This window comes from Cavia porcellus, unplaced genomic scaffold (assembly GCF_034190915.1).
Source record: "Cavia porcellus strain 051 isolate PalLab524CR breed Dunkin Hartley unplaced genomic scaffold, mCavPor4.1 scaffold_1, whole genome shotgun sequence".
Lineage (NCBI taxonomy): Eukaryota > Metazoa > Chordata > Mammalia > Rodentia > Caviidae > Cavia > Cavia porcellus.
This window is the reverse complement of record NW_026947484.1, coordinates 78,505,069-78,527,835: the sequence shown is the minus strand read 5'-3', so window position 1 is coordinate 78,527,835 and position 22,767 is coordinate 78,505,069. Positions and strand designations below refer to the sequence as shown.

Below are 22,767 nucleotides of genomic sequence, written 5' to 3'. Positions count from 1 at the left end.
ACACTGTGGGCTTATCTGTTTTAGGTTATATCCTTTCTTACATATCCAGCTATATTTTCTACTTAAAATCTCCATCAAAATTTATAATAATAGTTGTTACTTATAAATCTACTAAAAGTATGCAAGTTACTGAGAATTTGAAAGGAACCATTTCAAGTCAGAGTTTGGGGCATACCTGTGGTCACTCTGGCTTAGCCTTAGATATTGTAAATTGGGGTGATGATGATGATGTTTAATTTTTAACCACTCAAAATGTGTTGATGAATTATGATGATCCAAAAAAGACTTGTCTCCTTGAATTATGCAGTCAAGGAAATAAGAAAGGTCACGTTAGCTCTTAGATTTACATCTATTTCTAAAGTCACCTTAATATATAAATCCTAGTGTTAGCATATTAAGTGCCATTCAAGGCCCATTCTCCTGACTGTGGAGGAAAAGGTCAGAGAGACTGGCAAGGTTAGTTGATACAATTGAACCTGTGATATTCTTGTGAAGTTAGAAGAAAGAGAAGGAGAGTGGCCTTAGTTTTAAGAAGTAGAAAGTATCATGATGATATGATAGATTGGATGTGCAATATTCAAGCAAAGATAAACTGGAGAAAGTGGTATAGGGTTCCTTTTTCTGCATGCCGAGCATAGATTTGGAGGGTAAATAAAAGGAGGCATTTGGACCACACTGCTTTGGTTACTTTCTTTGTTGCTAGAACATAATTCCTAACACCAACACATTAAAAAAGATTTTACAAGAGGTTTATTTTGGCTGACAGTTGTAGACCTTTCAGTGTATGTATGGTTGGCCAGCTCCAGGCGGAAATGGCATAGTGGGAGGGTCTGGTGGAAGAAAGTTGCTAACATCAGGGCATCCAGGAAAGTCAAGAAAGGAGCCAAGAAGGCCACACCCTCAGTGTCCACCTCTTCCAACCAGACTCAACCTACCAACAGCAAGTCAGTTCTAATCTCCATAATCCAATCACTTATGACTCCTATGAGTTCCACCTATGACTGCCTGAGGCTTTTAAGGGACATCTACACGTAAACTATAACATTCTACCCTTGGCCCCCAAATACCGTATGTATATCTCATTATACAAACTGCATTTAATCTGTCTCTTAAGAGTTGCCAAAATCCTAGTAGCTTCAGCATTGCTGAAGAGCACAAATCCAAAGTCTCCTCTGAAATTTAATACAAACTTTTAGCTATGAGCCCCTGTAAAAATCAAAAGAAAGCTAAACACTGCTGACATACAATGGCATGGAGTAAACATTTCCATTTCAAAAGGGAGAAATAAGGGGATAGAAACCAATGGAAACAAAACAAAACTGAAACCCAGCATAGAAAACATTAAGTCCTGTAGCTGTAGATCCAATAGTAGGACAAGCTGTGGCATGATGTGAATGTCAAATGGTTGAGGTAGCCTCACCCATATAGCATTGCTGGTCATTGTGTCCACCAGGGCTTCTCTCTTGGGCTGGCTTTGTCAGACCTTGTGGTTTTTGTCAGATGTTTCATGTTCTTGGCTTATTCAACTTTCTGGGGACTCCACTGCATTTTGGGTTTCATTCTCATAGCTTCACCTGGTATGAAGGTCCTCCTAGGCATTCTTCTGAACTCTGAGTGGAAACCTTCCTAACCCCACAACTCTTGCATTCTTCATGGTTGTAATATCAGCGCCATATGAATGATCCTAAGGTCTGCCACCAGCTCCAGAAGTAGCTGGGCCCTTTTGCATGTGACTACAGGAGGCCTCTGAGTATTTGGATGGCTGAGCACTGTGAATGGAATCTCAGGAGGCCAATTTCTTAGGTAGCCTTTCTTCAACAATATGCCCTTGGGCTCTCTTCTCAAAGAAAAGTCTTTCATTTTTATAGACTTGTGTCTGCAAAGGGTGAAAGCTTGCTGATTCCTGAAATGCCCTTAAACCATATTTGCTATGGTTCTCAACCAAAGCAGTTGGTTTTTAATGCTAATCTTTTTAATGCTAATTTCTTCAGCAAAGCTGTCCTAAATGCCATCTTTGTTAGCGCTTTCTTTTTGGAAAAACAGAACATACTTAAAATAATCTTTTTGTTTTTGATTTTCAGTATACACCTTGCTAAAAACTCCAACAATATCCATGATACAGCCTCAATGCTGATCTGCCTTAAAATTTTCTCTGCCAGATTAGTAATTTTACTGCCTCAATGCCAGTCTGCCACAAACTCTCCGGACAAGAGCAAAATATTGACTTTTTTTTTTTTTTTTTTTTTTTTTTTTGCCAGAGAATAACACACACAAGTCTTGATTCTAACTGCCAATGAGTACTTCTTCCCAACTTGGATTTCCTGAGCCTGTTCTTTACTGTGTGTTTTATTTTTTTTTTTATTGGCACTCTGGTTTTGTGAGCTCCAACAAGAATCTCATATAAAGCGCTACTTATAACATTCTAGGGTTTCTCTAGTTGACCTCTCCAAACTTTTCCAAACTCCTCCTATGAACCAGTTCTAAAGGCTATCAAACCACATGGTCAAGTGCACTCACACAATGAACCCAACTCCTGAGTATAAAAACCTGTCATTATTTTGCTAATTACTGAGACATAATACCCAACATCAATAAACAAGGAAACTTGTACATGTTTCAGTCCATGAGTGGTTGGCTGGCTCCAGGTAAAAGCTACATAGCAGGATGGTATGCAAAGGAAAGTTGCTCATATCATGGCATCCAGGAAGGGTTAAGAGAAGAGCCAAGATGGAAAATACAGCCTTGTAGGCCACATCCCCAGTGACCTACCTCTTTAAACCAGACCCCACATATTAATAGCAATAAGCTACATAATCTGATCACCTCCCCAAACCCCCACCTATGATGATATAGGCTTTTGGAGGACATCTAAATATAAACCATAACACAGACTTTAACATACAGATAGAAATTTAGAGGTGCTACAGGGGGGAAGAAAACTAGTCATTACATGCTTTGGGTTCTCAGTTACTGATTAACCAGCGCAATATAGCAGTTAAAAGATATAAAGAAGTCACTGTGGCTAAAAGAAGCACATGGCTCATGGGCTGTAAGCTTAAACTGACTAAATATGATGCTAGCTGTCATGCTTAAAAGAGCGAGCTCTATTAAAAATTCTAAGCAAGTTCCATACCAAAAAGTTACACAGGAAAATCAAAAGGTAACTTTGGAAGTTTTAAGTAATCATGTGCCTCTTCTCTTTCACAAAGAAGCATCTCAAAATAAGAAATGAGAGTTTCTCAGTATAGCTTGCGCTTTCCTTTTCTCCCCAAGTATCTGGGAGGCAGTGACAAATTCTGACCAAGGATAAATTTAATACTTCAAATGATCTTGATTCATGTTATCTATTTACCTTCTTCCTTCCACAAACCCTCCTACCATATAGCTAACAGTATTTTTGCAGAAATTATTTTAGGAAAAGTAGGTGTTTCACCCTATAAGGCTCATTTTCACTGAGTTAGATGATGAAAGAAGATTTCTACAACATGAATAAAATAATTACTTTTTAGGAAAAGCCAATTTTTTCAACATACAATTTTGAAGAGAAAAAACTGCTACTTACACAAAAGAAAACCGATGAAAAGACTGAGGTCCTCCAAGTGAGAGGTTTTTGGAGAACCATATTATGTAGCTAACCCAGAAATAGCATGGAATCCAATGTATTCCATGTAGATTAAAATCTTAGTGTTAAATGCAAATAATAGAAATGGATAGCATTGGAAAAATATTCCTGGTCCTGAGACTAGAGGTAAGCTTTTTCCTGGAGGTTGCACAATGGACTTTCTGTGCTTCCAAAGGAGCTACTGATCTGCTCGTTGACAAAAAAACAAAACAAAACAAAACAAAAAAAACCCACAAAAAACCCATATTATGTGGAAAGAGCAAGCACAGGACAATGTCTGTCATGATACCTATGCTCCAAAACATTTTAGGAAAGGTCATAAAATCGCAGGCAACGAAACCCCCATTTAGCTTCTATTTTTCTTCTGTACTTCTGGTTTGTATAGGAAAATATATTTACATGTAACATATTTTAAAAGGTAGGTGGCAACAATAGCACCTATATTCACACACAGCAATGCTTCAGGACTTTAACAACACAAAAAAAGATCGAAAAGCAAGCTTCAGCATGAGTTGGAAATACCGAGATGTGATCTTGACATCACTTTTCAGCTGCTCTGTTTGACATGAGTTTACGTAGACTACATGCGTAGGCATTTCTCAGAATGGTCTTTTGCTAGACACTGACCAATGGCATGCGGTTACATCCTCATTCTTTGAGGGAAAAGAATGTCTTCATCCCTAATCCTTTAGAATCAGCAACAATTGTGGTGAGAATTACAAAAGAATTTTTATCTGATCTGTGCTCTGCGATGGCCTATAGCTTCTATGTTAGGGGTTAATCTCTTAAACCTTCATGAGATCTTGTAGTGTGAATAACTTGATTTCTTTTCTGGGAGTAAGGAAATCTAAGAATTTTTTAAAAATTACTTCTGAGCAATTTCCTCTCTACTTCTATTTCTGGCCCTCCCCTCCCTTTCCTTGTCTTCCTATACGTCATGTTTGCTGACCTAAGATAAACCAAGTCCTGTTATTTGAAAGGAACTCCACATTACCTTCAGCCTTCCATACTCAAGTGGATAACCCCATGTCAAACATTAAATTAGTCCCTCTAAATTGGGCAGTACAGATTCTTTGGACTCTGGTTCAAAGAAGTTCTTTGCAGTAGATTTCATTTGAAGAATCTCAATGTATGTATAGAAACTTAGATAGTATCATTATATTTCAATAAAATGAGTAAGTCCAAGTGCAGTGTCAGTTGAAATGATCAGATTCTTTACTTACCACAGTTTTTTTCATCACTGCCATCAACACAGTCTTCATCTCCATCACACTTCCACAGTAGAGTTATGCAGCGGCCATTTGTGCACTGGAATTGGTTAGGTTCACATTTTGTTTTTCTTCCTAGAATCAAGAAGGAACATTTAGCAAATCAACAAAAGCAGTAAGTTAGAGATACAAATTACTCAGACTACCTTGATAGAGATCTTCTCAAAAGTACAGCAACTGACTCAGAGGGCTCTGACATTCTAAGGGCCAGCAATGGGTGCATGTTGAGGCAGGAATTGACAATAAGGAGCTGAGCTGGGTATACCCTAACACAACGGGTCATTTCTACCCCCTCCCAGGGAGTGTAATCCAGGGACTCGTTCTGGTAAACAGACATGGTATATATGACTTCTTCTTTTTTTTTTTTTTAAATTTTATTTAAAAGGAAAAAGAGAAAAACACAAAACAAAACAAAGCGGTGTAAGGGTACACGTAATACAGAACTACAAAAAAAAAAAACAGTAAGAAATCATCAGTTAATAGATTACATATTATCGTCTTAGAGATAGTTGCTCAAATCACAGTATCAAAGCACACAAAGTGGACATTCAAACAGTGAAACTGCAAACAGTATGTTCAATGATCCAACCAAAAACATTAATATGGTCAGCTATTTAACACCCCTAAACACACTTGCTGTTGTATCCTTTAGAGCTCTTTTTTTCGGTATATATGACTTCTAAAAAATACACTCATGTGCCACATCATGATGTTTGGCTAATGTGAATACTATAAATAACAGTGAGCTCATGATTCTAATAGAGCCCTAAGAAAATTCACAATGTAAGTTTTAGCAGAAACTCTTGCAGAATTCAACAAGGACCTTAAAAAGTTTGAAAAATAGACATCTCTCCACCCTAGTGCTGAAGGTTTTTCATACATAAAGAGAAATGTGCATAGAACTTAGGACTAAATCTATGATAAAAAATGAAACTGAGCAAGCAATTTACTGTGAGCATGTTTCTGAAAAGAGTGACAGCTACTCAGGGACCTCAGGCAAGTCTCAAGAGGGATCCACAGGAAGGCACCGGTACCACAGGAAGTGACAGCTCCATGCATGTCCTTGCCTGTGAGATGTTCCAGTAGGACAAGAAGCCAGTGGCCTGGTGTCTTAGTTTTTAACAAAATGTTTAAAAAGTTAAAAAATTAAAACTTATGGAATAACAATATAAAGAAAATATTTTTGTACAGCTATATATTGAGTCTTTAGGGTGTTATTCACACAGTCACAAAGTTGGAAAGTATATAAAACAAACAAAAATTACAGTAAGGTCTGGGAATGTAACTCAGTGGTAGGATTTCTGCTTAGCTTGTATAAGGCCTTGGGTTTAATTCCTAACATCAAAAATCAAACAAAATAACCTCCAGCATGTTAAGGATAACTTATTGTTGGAGAAAAAAGAAAAATGTCTGTTCCATAATTTAGTGCAGCCTGAGTGTGCAGTGCTTAGAAAGTCTAAAATAGTAAGTACAGGAAAGTTCTAGGCCTCACAATCACTCATTACTCGCCCAAATCCACTTCTACTCATGTTAACTGTACCATTTTTACCTCTGTACTGTATTTTTTTCTGTGCTTTTTCTATGTTAAGATATACAAATAGTCCATCAATGCACTTGGGTTGCCTAACAGTGTTCTGCACAGTGCCATGCTGCACAGGTGTAGGCTACACCACAAGGCCCAAGCATGTATAGTCGCCTGGACCATTTAGGTTTGTGTACGTGTTATAGTTTCCCAGTGACCAGATAGCCAATATTGTCATTCTCAAAACGTATACCCATTATCAAAGGATGCATGATTGTATCCTTTAAAGGACAGGGGATTCATTTTCCATCTCTTTCTGATTCCTGAAAATTGGGCATGGTAAGCTGGTGCAGTGATTTAGGGCCAGTGGAGACAGACCATGATAGAAGGAACTTAGATTTCGCAGAGACCACAGGGGCATCACATTTGCCTCTTGTCTCATTTTCCTCATCTGAGTAAGTCACCAGTGTGATAAAAAACATGCAGCCAACCTAACCCCTTCATGGCATTTCTTTCTCATCTTCATATCACTGTTCATGAATAATATTCTCACAAACAAAGTGAAGCAGATTTAGCAAGAGAGCAACAAGGAGAGGGTGGAAATAGAGATTGAGTATATTGTGCCTCACCTTAAAAACTGAGGCTTATTTACAAAAAGACATGTTTACAAAATAGCTCCAGGATAAGATTAAAACAAAGGAGAAACTATAGGTAACAGATAAAAGAAGATCATTTCCCATTTAGTGATGAGGGGAAAAAAAAAAGTGAAGTAGCTCCACAGATAGGGATTCTGTTTCTCTGTGTTCAGCTGTCTTTGGCTCAATATACAGGCATTTAATTCACAGCATCATGAACTGGGACTTAACGAGCACTCAGTTTTTTTACCTGACATGCAACAGCTAATGTTCAGGTGTTTCCTATCATTAGCAGTTCTGTCATTCTGAAGGTGGTGATTACTTTGAGATAAAAGGCATGGATCTAGTCTCTTGTAGCCAGCCTCCTGCAAATACTGGAGAAAACGGATGGAATCATATAGTGCATGCAGATTACTTGGTGAGCGGGGGGAAGCTGCTAGCAGAAAGCCTTCGGATTCCCTGCCACCTTTCAGCATCTGCAGCTGGGACACACTGGCATAGGAACAGAGACGAGCACAGACTGGAACTCTTGTGCTATGTGTACAATACTCTAGTTGGTCCCCCTTGTATCAACTACTCTTTGCTGTGGGGGAAATTCTGTGCTTTGTGCTAATTTCCAGGCAGAGTAAAATTTGATCCAAGTAAAGATTACCACACAAGTGTGGTTACTGGCGGGTATAACAAGTTTACTGATTTTAGAACTGTATCTACCACTCTGCTGCTAAGAGTCTAGTCCAGCTACAAAGCATGATAGTTTGCTGGTATTTCCTGCCAACATTTCATAATATTTATTCATTCTACAATTTTTTTGCATATTAAATAGTACGATGTTAGACAAGGGAATAAGGGGAAGGAGAAATTGTTATCAGGAATTGTCACCTATTAGTTTTTAACGCACTAAGCTAAGCGTGAGTTCTCAGGATGGTGTTTAGTGTAGCACAGGCCATTTGCTAGAATGTTCTATCCTTAGCACCACTGAGGACTGAGAATGGTGAGTCTACTCTGCATACTTTATTTTAAAACGAGGAAAATGAACAATGTGCAGTCAGAGAACATAGGTATAAATGCAACTGGAAAGAATAGTTCAGTTGCAATTTGAATGCAATAAACAATGAAAGGCTTAGACTTTTTCAAGGGTTTTGGTTACTGAGGGTCAAGTCAAAAAGAGATGAAAATTTCTGGGCCTTAACTATACATAAGCAGACTATAACCATATAATCATGTGGATGGAGACTTAAAGGTATAGGTAAAATCATGGCCTTCTATTCTAGGGTGAGATACCTGACAGAGCGTGGTGTTTGTTTCTACAGGTTTTCTAAATGATCAAGCTGGGCTGGGGGTAAAGTATGAAGATAAAATATTCCAAGGCTAATATTTAGCTAACTATCACCTTAAAGAAGTTCTCTGAATTTAGTTGTAATATACAGGCAATCCTTGTTCTCAACTCCCAGCAACTGTGCTGCAAGAGTATACACTGAAAAGGCTCATAACACATGTAAGAATTTTTTAGTGCTTATTTCAATGTCCTATTATTAAAAAGGAGGTTAATCTCTACTTTTTCTTATCCCAGATGTGTCCACTTCACCCAATACTCTGCTGCCTGTCATAACACTGTTCTATCATCACCTACACACACACACACACACACACACACACACACATCACTCCATTCAGAAGGAAGAATAATTGACAATAGGGAGTATAGTGTGCTTTTAGTAAAATAGTCATGCTCATCTAAAAGAGGCAAGAGATTGAGGTGGGAACAGGAAGGCTAGATGGCTTTGCAAAGAATACTTTAAAGAGAGGCAAAGAAAAACCTTAAGCTTTAGGACTATACCTCTTAGTTTCCTAGCACTTTGTTTTGTTACTAGGCAGAAAGTGCTCCCTAATACTCTTAATTCCGTACTTCAAGCAGAGCAGGAAGAGCTCAGATGCTAAATGAACGCTGAGCCCTCAGCCCCCTGACTGCAATGCTGTGGTTTTTTTTTTTTTTCCCTCCAGCTTCCAGAAAGAATCCGCTTCTCCCTCACTGGTGCTTGACTGAGACTTCTGCTGCACAAAGGTCCAGGAGAATTTAAAGCACCAAATGAGTTAAGAAGCTTTGGAGGATTATAGGATTGCAAACTTGTAGTCTATTTCCATCCATGAAAGTTAAGTCTCAAGTTTAGTATTATATTTTTATAAAAGGTCCAGGATGAGCTTGAAATCATCAACACAAAAGTTCTTTTAATTCTTATGCTAAGCTAAAGCCAGTAAAATCTCAAATTAGAACCTTGGAAGTTGAAGCACTGGGCACTCTGCATCCCCAGAGCTGTGTGCTCAGGTAAAAAGTTGGAGGAAAATGTAATTTTTAAAGGGTTCCTCAACGCCACAGTATTTCACAGGAAATGCTTTAGGGGTGAAAGGGTGAAATCTGGGTAAAGGTCATGACTGATAGGCCCTAGGTGTTTCACCTTCTTTGGGGAGATTCTGAATACTGGGGTTTTGTGCAAGAATTTGAAGTGTTCTCTTTTGAAAAATCAAAACTGTCTCGGTTTCCTTCTAGCTCTAACACTTTGAATATGGGTATAGGCCAGGTGGTTCAAAGTTACTTAGACCTAGTCACTTAGCTGGCTATCTAAATTAGTAAAAACAAATTCCCAAAAGTATCAAATAATTACTTGCTTTTCCTGTCACTCATATAGATGGAGACAAACTACGCATGTCCTAGGTGCTTTGCTTACCTAAATAGATAAATCTGCTACCCAGACATGTTAGCAGTTCACTGTTTCAAGATGGTTTTTAGTATACAGCAGTCAGTGGGCCATTGTTTCATCATCCTTTCAAGGATTAACATGGGAGAACATGTATACGTCCATAAAAACTGCAAGGACTTTATAGTGAATACAAGGCATTCGCGATGGGCTGTAAATTTCCCTGTGGGGCTCCTGGCAAGGTGCTCACCAATGTGAATGTCCAGAAGATAGAGGAGATGCCTCTACCAGGCTCAGAATGAACTTGAACTTGCACAAAGTGGCACATCCTGCCACACTGCTGAGGGTGTCACAGCGAAGTACTCACTCTGTGAAGTACTTCTTCATTGCTTGAGCATAAGATTGCTGTCATTTGCTGGGGTTTCTTCAGTCCATTTCTTCTGGCACTTCTGGGGCTGCCAAGGGCATTTATTTTTGGTCCCGATCACTTCTGCTACTTGCTACTTTAATACCAGTCTTTCTATTCATAGGCTAAAACTTCTTTTAGAACAAGCAGATTTCTAAATCAGCAAAAAACTTTTCCCACAGGAAAGGTGGTTTTTCAGAAGCAAAATACTCTGTGTGACAAGGTGCTAAGAAAGAGGCTGGTTACGTTCAGACCACATACTGTTTCAAAACTTTGTTTTTTGACTTATAGAGTCCTCAATTCTACATGGACAACACTATTATTCTCCTTTACAGACCAGGAAACTTGTTTAGACAAGGAAAATACAGTAACTTGCCCCAAATCGCCTTGGTTAGAGATAGAATTTGAATCCAGGCATGTTGGTTCCAGTATCACTCTCCTCAGCAAACAGATAAACTAGAGCATCAACTCAGGACAATTCTACTGACTTGGAGTTTAGGCTCCCAAACTCACTTAAATTAATCCAGAATTAAGGGGCTTCACTTATCATGATGATATTCTCATAACTTTTATTTTTGAGATTATAGCTCTACTTCTCTTCTCCATTGTAGCTTTCTAAATACATGTTAAAATTCCCTTAGCAGATCTTTTTCTAGAAATGCTAGTTTCTGGTTATTAAGCTACATATTGTGTACATAGTGGAAGAGGCTGATTCATTTTCAAGGCTCTAATTCCGCATATACTGTTAATCCCCATAAACCTTCATGTCCATCCTTCATAGACACAGGAGATAAATGCTAGGTTTGATGATGATAACCTGGGTAAAGCTCTTGAGCCTGTTATGCAGGAAAATTCACTTATATGCCTTTGATAGTCATGCATGGTAAAGAAGTTCAAAATCTATCTTTCAGCCAGATGTGGTACTGCACATCTGTAAATCCTAGGCTCACAAGGCTGAGGTGAAAAGATCATTTGAGCTCATGGGTTCAAAACCAGCCTGGGACACATGATAAGACTTCACCTCAAAAAGCAAAACAAAACAAAACAATAAAAATCCATCTCCGTCTCTTTATGAGTCCTATCTTTAGTCCCATCACTCTAAATTAGTAGCAGAAATAACCTCAGCTTCCTTTCCCCTGACATTTGGCCATGGCTAATCCCTCATATCTCACTTGATCTAAATTTAAGTCTCCCGTTCCTTCGCTTCCAGGCTGCAACATTCTCTACCCAAATCAAGACAGTGATTCAAGCAACTTACAATGGTCAAAGAGCTTAGGATGGTACCATTTCTTGATTCCCTCTGTCTCTAGAAGTGAATCTAGGATCTCTACCTGTTTCCCCAGATTTTTCCCAATTGATCACCACCCACCACCTGCTCAGGCTACAGCAGCTAAAGGCTCCAAGGGCCCTCACTCACTACCCCGTGCCTTTGTCTTTGTCCTCTGAGTTGTTTGTCTCCATTTTCCCATGTCACTCCTGATCACTTAACTGCCAGGAGTGAGCTCAGATGGTACCTCTTCTATGAGGCAGAGCCCGCAGTAGGCTGGTTGCTTTCCCAGAGTTCTCTCTGCCTGGCTCACAGTGATCATGCGCTAAGATCTGCTTACTTACCTGTCTCTATCTTTATATACAGACATGACCTAGGGGTCTGGAATTCATCTTTGTAACTCAGAACCTGATGCTGACATTCTTTAGGCAGAGATTCTTTAGGCAGTAGTTAGTAGTCTTGAATGCATATTAGCTCACTAGGAAAGCTAGTCTGAAGACTTTTGTCAAAATACTCTTCCCAATTTTTCTGAAATTGAAACTAGACACTTCATTAGCTAGACTACTTTGCAAGACCAGGTTCTGAAGGGCCCTGTTCCCTAGGCATATGATAATATTTTCATCTGTGTGGTATGTTATCATTTAAAAACAATGTACTTTCACATGCTTGTGAGAATGAGTATATTAGCCTTATTTCATTGTGAGGAGAGAGATTCTGACACGTGAGGAAAATTAGTGCAGCTCACTGGTAAGAAGTTTCATGTATTGGATCTGGATTTTATTTCTGACATTTTAGTGCTCTTTGGTAATGTTAGCAGCAATCCATTGTTGTTTGAGTCACATTACTGTGCAAGATTATCTGCAGAGATGGAATTGCTTCTAGCTTTGTATATTAAAGTCTAAATTCTTGATGATTTTAGGAAAAATTCACAAACTATAACCTAAGTAGCATGTGGAAACTCTAGCAGTCTTTGTCTGCTATCTGCTTTCATGATTAAATCAAACACTGGAGCTACTCCAACTCAGCTTCTATCTCTGGCTGGCTTTGGATCACTGATTTCTTATTTTGACCTTCTTTCTAGAAGAACTGCCACAAAAGGGCCAACTATGTGGTCACTGTTGCTTCTGCCTAGAGCCATATGGCATGTGATAGGTGATCAGCAGATGGATCTCAGCTCATTTCAGGCAGATGTACAAAAGAAACTAGGTTCAACTCATAACTAATTTAGTAAACCTACAGACCAATTAATAACTTGGGCCTTAAGAAGGCTTTTTAAGAAAACAAAAGAGTACAGGCAGTCTATGAAACAGGGACCATATGTACTCATAATATTTGGAAGAAATGTTAAGTTCTAAGTAATTTGCAAATGTTGTTCATCAGCAGTCTTTATCATCTCACTTGGCAAATTGCACCCCCATCCCCCAGCCCCACTGCTAACACTGTCTATACACATAAAGACTACTGGCCACCAGGGCCCACCAAGATGCTCCACGCTGGTGACAAGATCAGCCAGTCTGGCCAATTTCATAAAGCATCTTCCCCTAAAGTTATCTCTGAAGAACAGGGCCAGTCATACTCACTCCCCTGCCCATATACCATTTCCAAGACCCAAAGCAGGCAAAGGACCGAAGACATTTCTAGCAGATTTCTATGTCTATTCTGACAGCACCCAGCAGCTACTCTCATGGTGAACTGCTAGCTGAAGGTCTCAGAATAACTAACAGGCTCCAAGTTCTCGTAGGAGATTTCAGGGTAAGTTTAAGGTATCATTTGCCGTCATTGTATTTGGCTCCTGGAGACCAGTTAAATGTGTCTAACTCATTTGTATGAACAATGTTTAAAGCTTTGTGTTTTGTTTGTTGTAGTATTGGGGATTGAACCCATGGCTTCACAAATGGTAGGCAAGTGCTCTACCACTGAGCTATATTCCTAACCCTTTTTAAGATAAGGACTCACTAAGTTGTCCAGACTGGCCTTGAACTTGGGATCTTCCTGCTCACCTTCTAAGTAACCAGGATTACAGGAGTGTGCCAATATTACTGGCTAGAATTTTTATTATAAGCAAATAACAGAGTTTTAAAAAGTGACAATGATACACATTGATAAATGAGGAGACTACAATTGAAATAAATTTTCAACTATAAAAATCAGATTCTCCTAGAACTACTCTTCCTCTAAGTCCTCAGAAAAGCTACCATTTTTCAGATTTTCCACACTATAGTCAGAGGAAATAATATCCCCAGCCCACTTATTTTTCTAGTCAGTAAGTACATCTCACCCATAATGTCAAAAGGAGGATATTTGGGGTTTTTGCCTTGAAAATAGTCTGACACTCTGTACCTAAGCACTTTCGAGATTAATTCGGGCAAAAAGGGAGGAAACTAAGCAATATTGAATTTATGAACTAACCAGCTGCCTTACCCCACCATGAGATGCTCTCATGGGGTAGGTATATATTTGATAAGCATCATTACAGACCTTATCAAAGTCCTGGAATGCACGTAATTTCTCATGGGCTAGCAGGGGGAAGTGGCTTTCCAATGGAAGGTGTGTATACAAAGTGAAGCCAGTCATGAGAAGTAGGTAAACAGCCTTATCTTGATCACTATTCCCCATATCAGGAACAATTTTATTTACAATCTGCGAGAAACAGAATGATCCAGATATTTACTATCAGTTATTGACATTTCTGTGCTATGTGTCAGGCCTTACTGTTTTTGTATCAAAACCTGAAGCCATATGACTACAAACTGTCTGTTCCCTTGCTCTTATGGTCATGCTATACTGCAGGCTGTACTTGGGCCTGCCAGTTACATTGAAGCTTCCAATTAACAATTAAGGGAGAGCATACCTGCCAGGTGCTGTGAGAATAGCATATATAATATGGCCTCAGTTTTGTCTTAAGTTTGTTACCCCTCTTGGAACAACAGGTGCTTGTAACATCTCACTTCTTCCAAAACTAGTAGAAAACTACTTATGTGAGTTCAAGTACACTGTTATTCAATTTTATAAGAACCAGAAACACCTTGCTCAGTCCTGCATTTGTTTTAAGGATGGAGGCTGCCACCTTTGGTAGGATGCTTAATGCTTAAATATGCAGTTTGCTATGCTGAGTTCTAGCTACTAAACTTGGCTTTTATACCTACTTTAGGTAGACTTAAGGAGTAAAGGCAGAGAATTAAATGACACAGGACAAGCACTAGGGGCAAGTGCTCTATGAAGTGGGCGAGGGAGATTCCAGTAACAAGGCTGTTTCACACTTTGAGAAACTGTCAACACCATTGAGATTCGGTTGGTGACCCTTTCTTAAGGGGCTTAGAAGTTCATCTGCCTTCAGTGACATGTTCATTTCTGGATTTACAAAGATAAACTACTATCACTGTATCTTCTCTTGGCTTTACCTGGATAAACCAGATGCCTTTTCTTTTAGCCTTCCAGTTTTCTACTTTTGGATCTATTAGTATTTCTTGCTACATCTACCCACTCTCCTCAAAACGATAAATTTCTTTGTATTCTTTTCTTGGTTGCTAGCTATATGTGAACAGCACTCACAAAACCGTGGTTCTTCTACATTTTGAGCTTAAACAGTGTAGTACTCCAGATCTTAATCTGCAGGGAGGCTGGAGGAAAACGTCCTAGAGCCCCTAGGGAGTTTGCGGTCAGGTACCATAACTTCCTTTGTTAGCCTTGCTAAGTTTCTCAACACAGTCTTAGTGCATACCTGCTCTGTCCTACAGTATTTTGGACCGGAGTGTTGGCTGGGGAGAGGAGGGCTGGAGAGCAAGGACAGGCATAGAAGACCAAAGTCAGAAATTCAGCCCACATGTCCTGGGACTTTGAACCTAAGACAGGAGCCAGTCTGAGTTGGCTTAGGGTCAGTTCCTGCTTCAGCCAACTCCAAAAGTGCTCTAGTTCAGAAAGGAACAATGTCCTTTCCTTTGCCAAATTCAGGTTGCCTGGGATTCTCTATTCCACTGTTCATGGCTGGTCATGTCTTTTATAGGGGGGAGGGAGGGAGGGAAGGTAAGGGAGGGGAGGGGGGTGGGGGGAGGGAGGGAGGGAGGGGGGGAGAGAGAGAGAGAGAGAGAGAGAGAGAGAGAGAGAGAGAGAGAGAATCCTTAACAATTACTAGGGGAATTTAAGGCTTTGACTAATTCATTTCAACAGTTTAGGTCCATTTCTCTCACTCTATAGGGAAATGTTAGCCTCTAATGCAAAGTTCCTACTTTTTAAATGCCAAAAATATGAAGGACTATGCAGCAAAAAATTGATTTGATGGTTGATTTTTTTTCAAGGGGGTCATCTCTCCTGAAAGTTGACAACAGTTTTTGTTACATCTTAGTGTTTAGAAATGTTGCAAAAAAAAAATGTTAACGCAAGTCGTGGCACTATTCTGAGAGACTGTTTAGTAAGTAAAGTGTCACTTAGCTCCATTAATGATTAATATCAACTCCTAAAAACTCTTGCAAGCAGGGCTGTTCTAGGCTCTTAGGCTTTACGGGCACATTCCATCTTCTCCACACAGGTTTCTTTTTCAAAGCGTCCAGGTAGGAGAAAGTATCAGAGAGAAGAACCGCGCGGGCTGTGACTTTCCCTTGGAGATAACCCTCCTCCTGCAGCCACAGGAGTTCGCAGGCGTCCGTGGCCACGTGACCGTGCTAAGTGGGACCGGGCAGGCGACCAATTGCAGAGGGCTCAGCAGGCGGCTTCGCACGCTCCGGATGGTGGCACTGAGAACCAAAGGGCAGGGGGCCTTGCAGACTTAAAACCCCAAGTTCTGCAGACCACACACTTGAAAGTTCATGCTCACTTCAGGCGACACGTGACTGAAGCACCCAGCCCTCGCTGCCACCGGGCGCCGGGAAGCAAGGGCTCCGGAGGGCGGGCAGGGCTGGGCAGCACTCGGCCCAGCTCCCCAGGTCCCCAGCGCCGGCTGGCCGGGGAGCGAGCCGGGGGTCGCCTCTGCAGACCGCTCCTGCGGGTCTGCCAAGGCACTGGCTGCCTGGCTTAGCAGGGCTTCGTCGCCTGCCCAGAAAAGTTACTGGGCCTGAGCAGGACAGCGGCTGCAGACGCGCCGGGCTCCCGGACCCCGAGGGACACTCGGGGCCTCGAAGGTTGTCACCCCAACCTGGCCGGCAAGCCACAGCCACACATCAGCTTAGTGCTGCTCTGCTCTTTGATCTATTGTTTAGAATGAGGGCCAATTACAGTCATAGACTAGGAGGACGCGTCCCTCCCTGGGGACGAGGATCGAAAACTAACCGGACCGCGTCAGTGTCCCGCTCCCCTCCCCCGCTCGGCGACCCGGCAGACCCGAGGGGTTTCAAGCTTCGCCGAGGGCGCGAACAGGGGACAGACAAAACACCTGGGGAGGGTCCCGTTGAAAGCCACACTCCTCCAACACGCACGCCAAGAAACGACCCGGCGCCCGGGGAGTCGCAGTCCGGGTGCGCAGGCTGCGCACTTCGCGTGGCTCCGCGGAGCCGCCCAGCTGCCGCCTCCGAACGTGAGCCGGCTCACGCCGCGCCAGGACCGGCGCCCGCGGCCTCGGAGACGCCCACCTTCGCCCGCCGAGGTCCGAGGTGCGCGCCGGGACCGCCGCGCGCCTCCCGGCCAGGGCCGGCTCCCAGCCTCCCAGCGTGCCCTCCGCCTGGCAGAGCAGCCAGAACCATTGTTCAGGGCCTCGGCAGCCCACATTGCCCGCGTCCTGTCAAGGTGCGGAGAAACGCGGCAAAATAGGGACTCCGGGGGAGGGGGCCCGAGGGCCTGAAGACGAGTTCAGGCGGAGCCTTTGGAACACCCCAAACCCCACGGCCCCCAAGGCCCGGCTCCCGTAGCCTTGGCGCTGACAGCTCAGAGGCGCCGCCAGGGTGGGGAGGGAGAGAAAGCGAGGAGCGCGGAGAGGCGCCTCCTCGGAGGGGGTGGGCGAGTGGAGACCCGCGCCTCGGCCCCTACACACATACAGGCACACGCACCCCGCGCCCCGGCTCGCCGCAGGCCGTCTACGAGGGGCGCGTCCCCACTCACCCGTCCCGGAGGCGCCGCTCTCCCGGGGCGCCCAGCTCAGCGCGAGCAGCAGCCAGAGCGCCCAGCGCGCGGACGTGCCCATGGTGCCCGCCTGGATGGTGCCGCCGCTCGCTCCGCACAACAAGTTACCAGCCCTTGGAAAAAGAGGAAGGAGGTGGGGGCAGGGAGGGGGAGGGGAGGGGGAAGGGAAGGAGTTAGAAGGGGGAAAAGGGAGCAGGGAAGAAGAAGCACCTCCTCCCCTGCAACTTGTACAATCACCTCCCCACTAAGCAGCCCACCCACCCACCCACCCACCTCCCTGGTCTGCAGCGGTGGTGCAAGCCGAGCCTGCGGGCAGAAAATAATGCAGGCGCTGCAGAGGAGGGGAGAGGAGGGGAGGGAGGGTACAGGAGAAGGGGGGAGGAGAGGGGGTGGGGAGCGGAGAGCCGAAGAGAAGGCAGAAGAGCAGAGCTGGCCGCGGAGCACCCACACTGGCGGCGGCCGGAGCGCCGGGTGAGCTGCCGGGAGGGGGCAGGAGGGGGAGTGGTCAGCGGGGGGCGGGGGGCGCGGCGGCCTCGGCCGTCCTTCTCCGGGACGCGCTCTTCTCACACGCGCCAGGCAACCGGGTGCCTGCGCCGGGGGTGTGCCAGTGTGTGTGCAAGTGTGAGCTTGCGTGCGTGAGTGTGAGTGGCAGTGGCCGTGGCTGCTGCCGCCGCCATCCGGACTGCTCCGGGGCGGCTGCTCCGCGCGTCTGCCCGGGGCTCACGGGGCCCGGGGCGGCCGCTGGTTGGCTCGCGCACCGCCCTCGCCTCCAATCCCCAGTGCCTGTCCTAATTTCCTGATCCTGGGAACCTGCCGCCGCAGCAGCTGTGCGCTCCCTACAGTCATTACTGTACCCTCCCGGCTGCCGCCGACAGTAAATGCAGCAGGAGCAGTTAGCGCTGATGCAACTATTGCTGCAGTTGCTCTGGCCTCCCCACTAACGGGACTTGCCGCTCGCGAGGGTGGGGTGCAGCTTCCAGGGACAGCAAACATCTTTGTGTCACCCTGTCCTGCGCCCCTCAAAGAGGCTGGTACTGAGAGGCCGGTAGGTAGCATCTTCCTGGGGCCTCTCTCCAACCAGAAAGTGAAGGGCAGGGGGTCCAACCTTTTGGTGTTGGGTTCGGGATCCCTATCTCCGTCACACGCTGAGATGCCATTTTGCTAAAATTTAAATGTGTCTGAGCAAGGGAGAGTGTGTGCGTGAGAGTGCATGAGCTAGCGCGCGGTTGTGGCTTCTTCTCCTCTGTAATAGAGCAAGACTAAAATAACCCAGTCTGGGATGAGGAGGAGGCAAATTGCTAGCACAGTGCTGCATTTTCTCATCACCGATTATAGTTAATTGCTAATTGCACAAAATGATAGTTTGAGGGCCTGTAATTAAAAGCTTAACCTTTTCTGGTTTGGAGGAGGGGGCCCTTGGATTTATTCTTCTTGATATACTTTGTACATTCAATTGCAAGGCTTAGAGAAAGAAAAAAGGAAGCAAAGGCAACACTCCCAGAAATGAGTGGTTTTTGTTTTGTGCCTGACAGTACCTGAGCATATAATTCGGTTTTTGTTTACTTTAGTTTTCTTGTGCACTTTCCTCTGCTGAAATGAATTGTCAGCTGTGATCTGTTAAACAGCTGACAAGAGTGGCAGGGTACATTCAGTTATTTCACCTTTAATATATATATATATATACATATATATATATAAAAGGTATATATATATATATAATATACCTTATAAAGGTATATAAAGGTATAAAGGTTTATAAAATATAAACATATATATAAAGTTGTTTCATTTGGATTGGCTCAGTCTTAGAAGTTTCAATAATACTGTGTCCTGGCTACAACCTATCAATGATCTGGGAAGCATCTAAAAATCTAGCTCTGTTCTTCCCCTGGTTCTCCTGGGCATTTGTCAGAGAGGATATTGATTTCAGAATTGACTTTCCCTGAGAGATGCACCCTGTGGTTATACAGTTTACACAAACTGCTGCAGCCACACACGTGTTGCATGTGAAGCAAGTGAAATTTGTGCTGTGTAGTAGTGCAAATGCAGATAGATGTGTTTCACTCTCCAGGTACTGAGATGGGATGGTCAAACCTTAGCTACAGGTGTTCTTGGGTTCTGGAAAGCTATTATCACTTTACAGAAACTAGAAGAGGTTTGAGAGTGGAATCAACATGAAAAGCCACAGCATTAATAGGTGGTCGTGTGACTTTTTTAAACATTTTACTCAGAGAGAAATGTACATTATAAGCTAAATACTGATATGACACTATAAGACTTACTTTTGACAAATGTGTATTATACTTTCTAGCGTAAATAAACTGTTGGCAAAGTAAGCTGCAGCCCTGTGTTCTATCCTGTAACATTTTGTTCAATCAAAAAAAAAAAAAAGCACAACCTTTAAATCAACATCTGATTGGCTGTATAACTTAGAAAAAGTCACTGGGCTTCTCTGTGCTTACCTTCTGATCTGTAAACTGAAACCAAAAGCAATCCACATAATATCACAGTACTCTATGGCTTCAAGAACCAGTTTTGAAGCAAAGAGTTGATTATTAGAAGAAAAAGGTCATAAGGGGGAATTAGAGGTAGAAAAAAAAGATTGATACAAAAAATAACTAATAACTAAAAGAATAAGTCAATCCTGAATAGAGATTAATGTGCTTGATCTAACTGGGCTTGGAAAGGCTGTCACTGCTAGCTTCTAGAAACTGTTAATGTATAGCAACCTTCCTTTCTCCCACAACCCATCGTATTTGTTTCTTTGTTGAAGCAAATTGTATTGAACAACTCTGGAGGCAAATGCCATGCAAGTTAGCATATAGACATTATCTGAAGCAGTTAGTGAGCATATAGACACTTAGAGAGGCAGACAAGTAGGCAATTGTAGTACTCTGTGTATGACACTATAATCCAGAAGTGCTCAAGATGCTATGGCTGTAGTTGTACAGGGACAGAGCTGGAGGTATAGCTTGCTGGAAGAGCACTTGTTTAGCATGCATAAGGTGTTGCATTTAAGCTTCAACACCACCCAAAATATTACAAGAGAAGATCAGCTAATCTCACTGAAGAATGAGGGTATCAGAAAAAGCCTTCTAAAATGTTTGTCTCTGAACTGAGTGTACTGATCATTTTTACCAACTAATTCAAATTCCTCCTACTTCTTGACACATAGTAGGTTTGCACTACCTGTCCCTCTCATTGGTAGTGTGAGAGACTAACTGGCCAACTTGTGAACAGAAGTTTTGGGTGCCACTTCTACACTGGGGTGATTCTACACTGGTGCATTTAATTGCTCCTGTGCATTGTCTTTTGTCTGAGTCATCTTTTTGTCTATATCATAACAAGCAACATTCAAGAAGTGGCTGCTCCATTAATCCAGGTTTTTGAATGTTAGTACTATTCAGAAGTATTCATTTCAGTATATATTGCTATGTCTCTGGCAGTAGTCACATACAGCAGAGGTCAGCAAATTTAGGGTCTATAGGCCAAGTCTAGCCAGGAGCCTGTTTCTGTATGATCTATGAATAAGAACGACATTTTACACTAATATATTATTCTACAAAAGGAGGAAGAGGAGAAGGAAGGGAGGAGGAGAAAGAAATGGTAGAGAGTACATTGCTTATAAGGTAAAAAATGAAATCTAGCCCTTTAGAGAAAAAAATCTTCATGACTTTTCACATAGAACAAGTAAAAGATAAACTTTTTGTCTTTATCTACTGAGTTTTATTGCTGTGCCATAACCAAGCATTAATGCAACTGTTATACTGGGAGGGAGAAGGAAGCCTTTATATTCAATGCTGTGCAAGGATTCAAGAAGGCTCAGAGGCTCAGGTGGACTAATGATAAAAAGCACAGAATTCAATTCAAGAGAAGAAAGGCAAAAGGCAAGGACAGGATGGGATAGAACGTAGTAAGATGCACTAAGGCTTTCAATTTTATTTATGAAGCATGGCGAGGTCTTACGATAAATTTTGTTCAGAGATCCAACAGCTTTTAGAAAGTGGGAAGCATAGAATAAGATTAGGTGAAGAAAAATTAAACGCCCTGGTAGTGGGGGAGGAAAGAGAGGAAGAAATGGTGTCTTTGGGACAGACGCTAAGCCCCCTTCCTTGGAGATAATGATTCGGTGGTTCTAGGGTACAGCCTGGAAACCTGTACATGGAACCTTATTCTAGTTGACTCCTAGCATTAGTCCTGATTAAGAAACTTTTAAAAGAATGACTTCTTCAATGCCGTTTTAATTGCAAAGCAGCTTTCCTTCTGTCAAATGTGTCTAAATCTGCCTACTTGCTCTGAAGAAAGTCAGTTAGGGCCCAAAGAAAAATGCTAAGGTTAATAGTTGTTGTTTCCTTTTCTTTAAGGCCATTATGTTAATAAATATGGGTCAGTGTGCTAATCTTGTAACACTGATCTGTACCATCTCAGTACGGGAAGGAAGAATTGAAAAGAACTATTTCCTTCTGAAATATTGTTATGCTAACTTCTCAGGTTTTCATTCTAGCATTTTGTAACTGTGTATGACAATACACAACAGCCCAGTGACACACATACGATTTACCTTTCTCTCTCATGAGGAGAGCCTGATGATTAGCAATGGCTCACAAATTTCAGCTTGTATCAGAACCACTTGAAAGACTTGCTTAAATATAGATTGGACGAACCCACACCCAATGTTTCTGATTGAGTAGGGTAGGGATAAGGCCCCCAAATTTAAATTTATAACAAATTCCCATGAGATATATAGATGACATTTGTGAGCAATCAGGTTTTCTACTTCCTAAACCCATATGTATAAACTTCTCCTTGAACTGTGTATTATTGTGTTTGGTTCAGGACCTCCACTGTCAGCCTCCGGCCCTGTCTGGCCCATTGACTGATGCTGAAATCCTGAGTCTTATCCACGCTGCTTCAGTTAGTGTGAAGCTCAGGACTTTTGATTGGAACTTTTAGAAAGATACTGTCTTCTAACTAACGTGGTTTGTAAGCATAATGCCAGCGCAGGAAGTCAATTTGAGGTGAAACTCATGGAGGGGAACTGAGAGAATCAGAAACAGCGCTAAGACTTGGGAGCCTGAACCACGATCAGCTTGTGGGGAGCTGCCGTTCTGTGGGGATTTCACACTTACCCAAGCAAAAAATTCCCCCCTCTTTTTAAAAATGGTATCTCAGCATTTTATTTTTATTAATTAGCTTTTGTATACATAGTGAGCACACTCATCATAAGAAATTTGTAACTGCACCTGATATAACTAGATTCTTCTATTTTCCGTTCTCCAACCCTCTCTTCAGCTCTTCCCCTCCTT

At 42.4% G+C, this 22,767-nt stretch overlaps 1 protein-coding gene across 4 annotated transcripts in view; it reads right to left on the bottom strand.

The window, feature by feature from the left end:
• Nucleotides 1-17,871, bottom strand: part of Vldlr (very low density lipoprotein receptor) — a 38,910-nt gene extending 21,039 nt beyond the window's left edge. Inside the window, exons 1-3 of one of the 4 annotated variants that reach the window (XM_063250404.1) lie at nucleotides 17,735-17,871; nucleotides 17,441-17,574; nucleotides 4,846-4,965 (exon numbers count right to left, since the gene is read on the bottom strand). In XM_063250404.1, coding sequence (XP_063106474.1) covers nucleotides 4,846-4,965; nucleotides 17,441-17,522 — 202 coding nt within the window. In that variant the 5' untranslated portion in view covers nucleotides 17,523-17,574; nucleotides 17,735-17,871. Of the gene's footprint in view, nucleotides 1-4,845; nucleotides 4,966-17,440; nucleotides 17,680-17,734 lie in introns of those variants that run through there. The other 3 variants (XM_063250413.1, XM_063250420.1, XM_063250408.1) reach the window with 3 other exon arrangements.
• Between the last annotated feature and the right edge of the window lie 4,896 nt (nucleotides 17,872-22,767).